Below are 6,138 nucleotides of genomic sequence, written 5' to 3'. Positions count from 1 at the left end.
GGGAACAGCATAGCAGGAATGGAGGCCACATAATAGGGGGTTATGGGAGTAATGGGAAGAGAGGAAATGGAGGTGGTCAATGAAAGCATTTGTTTGAAAAATTAGGTGATGGTGGGCATCAGGTGACTGCTGTCCAGCAGCCCATACATAGGAAACCAGAGGAAAGGAAGAGGAGAGGCTGAGACAATAAACTTTGGAAAGTCGGGGTAGGATGAGGTCAAAGGCATAGGTGAAATGACTGGCTGCAAAACAATTTCCTCAGAGTTCTAAGCCGGTAACTATGAGCAAAGGCAGGGTCACATACCAGGGTGTCACACTCAGTGCACTTCTGGAACTCAGATTTCATTTTCTTGGCTACATCAGTTGCTGGAACTCCTTCAGAAGGAAGATATGCCCGGCAGTAAGGACAGGTCCACTTATTGTTCTTGAGACTGGTAGCAATGCAAGAACGGCAGAATCTACAGGACACAAACCAAGAACACATCACTTTCCTTAACAGTATAAAGGAGCCACCACTAGGTGTTCATTTATGGAAACCGTATTTTTTTTTTTTTTTTTTTTCTTGCGTTATGCGGGCCTCTCACTGTTGTGGCCTCTCCCATTTGCGGAGCACAGGCTCCGGACGCGCAGGCTCAGTGGCCATGGCTCACGGGCCCAGCCGCTCCGCGGCATGTGGGATCTTCCCGAAACGGGGCACGAACCCGCGTCTCCTGCATCGGCAGGCGGACTCTCAAGCACTGCGCCACCAGGGAAGCCCTGGAAACCGTATTTTAATGACACCTTGTACACTAAGAGCTGTTCTGCCAAACGAAAGCTCCATCTGCATCCTACAGCTGCTGGGGAGTCTCTTACCTTCCCTGCAAGACCTCCCTGGGGCCACACGTTCTCACCACGTGTGCTGCACGCATTTAAACAGAAGGTGACAGACAAAGTGGTGAAACAGCCTTCCTACAAACAGAATGAGAACTATAACTCAAATATTGCCAGCCATAAAAAAGAATGAAATAATGCCATTTCAGCAACATGGATGGACCTAGAGATGATCAGAGATGATCATACTAAGTGAAGTAAGTCAGAGAAAGACAAATATCACACGGTATCACTTATATGTAGAATCTAAAAAAATGATACAAATAAATTATTTACAAAACAGAAACAGACTCACAGACATAGAAAATAAACTTATGATTACCAAAGGGGAAAGGGGGAGGGAGGGACAAATTAGGAGTTTGGGATTAGCATATACATACTACTATATATAACATACATAAACAACAAGGGCCAACTGTATAACACAGGGAACTATATTCAATATCTTAATAACCTATAATGGAAAAGAATCTGAAAAAGGATATATCTACATCTATATCTATGTGTATAAATGAATCACTTTCCTGGATACCTGAAACTAACAAAACATTGTATATCAACTATACTTCAAAAAACCCCCCTATAACTCAAAGGCTATCTAACATGTTCTTTCTTTTCTTTAATCCTATTTTAGCTTAAAATCTGTGGGGCTGGGGGGAATAGGTCTTTGCTCTGTGAGGTTCTGTGTGTTAGATAAGAAAATAGCAGCAAGTTGAGGAGGTAAAAATACGAAACACGTTAAAGTCTTCATAAAATAATTTTAAACTCATCCTCAGATGCAGGAAATTATCTAATCAAAACTACCACTTTAGGAATGTCCTCCACGTCAAGAAATATATTCTCTGTTTACTTAAAGATGATCATGATAAAATCTTAACACAGTCAACAGAATTCACAGAAAATCTTGACCTATCTATGGGAGCTGCTGAAGGCTACATGTGCACAGAAGTAAAAGTGAGCATTTCAATAGGTTATACACATCAGCATGAGCTGACAGCTCTTAACTCGGCATGTAATATATATTTGCGAATATTTATACACGGCAAAAGTTAAGTTGTTTAAGTAAACTATGCATACTGAAAAGTTCATATATCATAGGTATACATACAGCTGAATGACGTTTCACAAAAAAAATTCCTAGTATATTAGCCATTACTGATTCTTTTTTTTTAAAATTTATTTATTTTCATTTTTAGCTGCATTGGGTCTTTGTTGCTGCGCACTGACTTTTCTCTAGTTGCGGCGAGCAGGGGCTACTCTTCGTTGGGGTGCGCGGGCTTCTCATTGGGTGGCTTCTCTTGTTGCAGAGCACGGGCTCTAAGCACGCGGGCTTCAGTAGTTGTGGCACGCGGGCTCAGTAGTTGTGGCACGCGGGCTCTAGAGCGCAGGCTCAGTAGTTGTGGCACACGGGCTTAGTTGCTCCACGGCATGAGGGATCTTCCCGGACCAGGGCTCGAACCCATGTCCCCTGCAATGGCAGGTGGATTATTAGCCACTGTGCCACCAGGGAAGCCCAGCCATTACTGATTCTTAAAAGTAGTCTCTTCTGCCTCTGTTATAAAATTCTTATATGCACACAGAGGATGCTTACGTCTGCACTGTTCTTGAGGCATCCGCTTGCTGTTGATGCCTGCCCTGCACCCATTTCCCCTTTTTCTTGCCATAGCATCCTGATTTTGCTCTGCAGAACTACACCTCTTATGTGAGATACAATTTGGTGGGACCTCAATCCAGGTGCCCATAATCCTCTGGTGAAGGCAGAGCGCCTAATGTCGGCCACACTAAGTAAACCCTCTCTCTGGGAGATGAATACTAAACAGAGTGATGTAAACACTGATTCAGCAACAACTTGATAGGACTATCCTGCTCTTTATTTAGAACCCCAGACCAGCCTGGGTTCCTACCCTTTTTTTCCTGGGTGTTTTTGTTATTAATGTCGCTTGGTAACTTTATATTTTGATATAATTTCAAATTTGATACACTGCTTTTTTTAATTTACAAAATTTTACAACACTTCCACATACCTTAATTCATTTAACCTTAATAAACCCCTAAGAAAGATCATTATTTCCTTTATAGATGAGGAAACTGAGGTACGTAGAGGTTAAGTTACATCAGCAAGGTCACAGCTACAGAAAGTGCCTGGATTTTGTTGACCTCAAGCTGAGGTTTCCTGACTCAGAATTCAGTGACCTATCTTTCTACAACCGCAGCGACCCCAGTTGGAAAGAGCAATACTTTCAGAATCAAAAGACCTCAGTCCCCTGCTGTATTTTTTTTTTAACATCTTTATTGGAGTATAATTGCTTTACAATGGTGTGTTAGTTTCTGCTTTATAACAAAGTGCATCAGTTATACATATACATGTGTCCCCATATCTCTTCCCTCTTGTGTCTCCCTCCCTCCCACCCTCCCTATCCCACCCCTCCAGGCAGTCACAAAGCACCAAGCTGATCTCCCTGTGCTATGCGGCTGCTTCCCACTAGCTATCTACCTTACGTTTGGCAGTGTATATACGTCCATGCCTCTCTCGCTTTGTCATAGCTCACCCTTTCCCCTCCCCATATCCTCAAGTCCGTTCTCTAGTAGGTCTGTGTCTTTATTCCTGCCTTACCCCTAGGTTCTTCCCCTGCTGTATTTTACTTCTACCTGCCTCAGGTGATTAATTGTAAGTTCTAAGGCACATTTGTCCTTGCATTTCTTTTAGTCCCTAAGAATTGGTTCTCAAAGTGTAAGCTTTGAAGGGTATTTATTACAAATGGTCCAAATGCTCAACTCATAATTAACATTTCTAATACAACACCTGTGGTTCTGACAGGAATTCTTTGTTTACATAATTTAGGAGCAAGCAGATAACACTGTGTTTCTTGTCAACTAAAAGTCTTCCCCCCTTTCTCACAGTTTGTTTGAGTTTTATGCTAATACAAACAGAAGATGAATATTGGTGCAAAGGGACTTCCCTGGTGGCACAGTGGTTAAGAATCTGCCCGCCAATGCAGGGGACATGCAAGACACACAAACAAAATATACTGGTGCCAAGCCCCGTGGTAGGCACTGACACACATCAGCTCATTTTACCTCATTTCGCTCTCACAGGAATCCTAAATGCTGCTCTTTCTCCTTACCCTGACTGATAATAACGAACTGAAGTTCAGAGAGGTGTAAAAACTTGCCCAAGTCACAGAGCCAGAAGATAGTAGTATTTTTATCATGAAACTGTTTTGGGAGAGGCTCAAAATTTGTAGTCTTTTTTTTTTTAATACATTTATTTATTTATTTATTTATTTATTTTTGGGCTGCGTTGGGTCTTTGTTGCTGTGCGCGGGCTTTCTCTAGCTGCGGCGAGCGGGGGGTCTACTCTTTGTTGCGGTGCTCGGGCTTCTCATTGCGGTGGCTTCTCTTGCTCTGGAGCAAGGGCTCTAGGAGCACGGGCTTCAGTAGTTGTGACTTGCGGGCTCAGTAGTTGTGGCTCGCGGGCTCTAGAGCACAGGCTCAGTAGTTGTGGCGCACAGGCTTAGTTGCTCTGCGGCATGTGGGATCCTCCCAGACCAGGGCACGAACCTGTGTCCCCTGCATTGGCAGGTGGATTCTTAACCACTGCATCACCAGGGAAGTCCCTGTAGTCTTCTTAAAGACACTTTAATTCCTCCCAGTGACGAGCAGAGGCAGCAAAGGTTTGAGATCACTGATGTAGCTGTATAAGCCAGTGGGCTTTACCTAGGGTACATTTCTGCTGTTATTTTATTTATTTATTTTTTTGCGGTACGCGGGCCTCTCACTGTTGTGGCCTCTCCCGTTGCGGAGCACAGGCTCCAGACGCGCAGGCTCAGTGGCCATGGCTCACAGGCCTAGCCGCTCCGCGGCATGTGGGATCCTCCCAGACCAGGGCACGAACCCGTGTCCCCTGCATCGGCAGGCGGACTCTCAACCACTGTGCCACCAGGGAAGCCCCTCTGCTGTTATTTTATAAATACTTCATACATGTTTTGTAACTATGATTGGTAACCACAACAATGGAAATTCCTAGTAGATATTCATGAAAAGTAGCACACTTGAGGCATTAAAAAATTTTTTTTTATTGGCGTATAGTTGCTTTACACTGTTGTGTTAGTTTCTGCTGTACAGCAAAGTGTATCAGTCACACGTATACACATGTGCCAGTCACATGTGTCCTAGGTATAGGAGAATTAAAGAGGAAAGGGCTGTATTAGGGACTCCATGGGGCCTAGGGCTAGACAGGCAAAATAAGTAGCCAGAGGTGGTCCCTAAATGTGGTTCTGGAAGAAGCCCTTGGCAACATGTGGTTGGTCTAACATTTTCGTTATGTTCTCAACACTGGGCTGCCTCACTGTGGGCAGGTCAATATGAAGCTGAATGAAAATCTTGGGGAGCTGGAACATATAAATAGAATAAGGGGAATTGCAATTGTTATTCAAAGGGAGGATGAGAGTCTCGGGCTAAAATACTCCAATATAGGACAATACACACATACACATACACACACAACCAGTCTCGCTCTTCAGTGATCCAATGATGGATCGATCAGCCTGGACAGTCCCAAGCGCAGCTATCCTTAGAGCACAGGCCTTTAGCCACTGTCCCTCAAGATTTCCTTGGAGGTGTTCATGTATTCAATTAGGTCATGCTCAAAATCCATCCTGGGAATCATTCAGCCTCCAAAAATTGACTCTGCATATCTCTACACTCCTTTACATGTTGATTTTTATATTTAACCCCCTAAGGAAAATTTTATTTCCTTTAATCTACAGTCTTAGAGGGGTGCCTCTCTATAACCCTCAAACACTGTCCTCAACTTGCAGTATCTTACTGTCAATTAAATAGGGTTATCTGAGGCTGTACTTCTCAAATCTTAAAATGCATATAAATCACATGGGCATCTTGTGAAAAGGCAGATTGCGATTCAGCAGATTTGAGTTGGGGGCTGAGATTCTGCAATGCTGCTGGTCCTAGGACCAGTAGTCAGGTGCTAAAGAGAATCCTGGTGTAAAACTCAGTCTGCTACATTATTTAGGTTCTGTTTGTTGGAGAATACGTAATTTAATAGATCACTGATATTTAACGTGCCTATGACAACGCTAATGTTGCTAAGTAAAAGAGCAGTCCAACCACCAGATGAGGCAAAATTCAGGCCAGCTTATTACATCTTTCCTAAATTCTCGGTAATACAGGCACAGATGAGTAACCCTATAAAAGGGAGTTCAAAAACTGTCATGGGACTCCTATCTATGACTCAAACTCCATAGCACC

General features: G+C 43.4%; 1 protein-coding gene across 1 annotated transcript in view; it reads right to left on the bottom strand.

The window, feature by feature from the left end:
- RNF125 (ring finger protein 125) overlaps positions 1 to 6,138 on the bottom strand; it is a 32,414-nt gene that overhangs the window by 16,750 nt on the left and 9,526 nt on the right. Inside the window, exon 2 of the mRNA XM_007455164.1 lies at positions 305 to 458. Coding sequence (XP_007455226.1) covers positions 305 to 458 — 154 coding nt within the window. The remainder of the gene's footprint in view (positions 1 to 304; positions 459 to 6,138) is intronic.

This window comes from Lipotes vexillifer, unplaced genomic scaffold, assembly GCF_000442215.2.
Source record: "Lipotes vexillifer unplaced genomic scaffold, Lipotes_vexillifer_v1.1 scaffold90, whole genome shotgun sequence".
Lineage (NCBI taxonomy): Eukaryota > Metazoa > Chordata > Mammalia > Artiodactyla > Lipotidae > Lipotes > Lipotes vexillifer.
The sequence above is the reverse complement of the archived record's forward strand: the minus strand, read 5'-3'. Positions and strand labels throughout refer to the sequence as shown.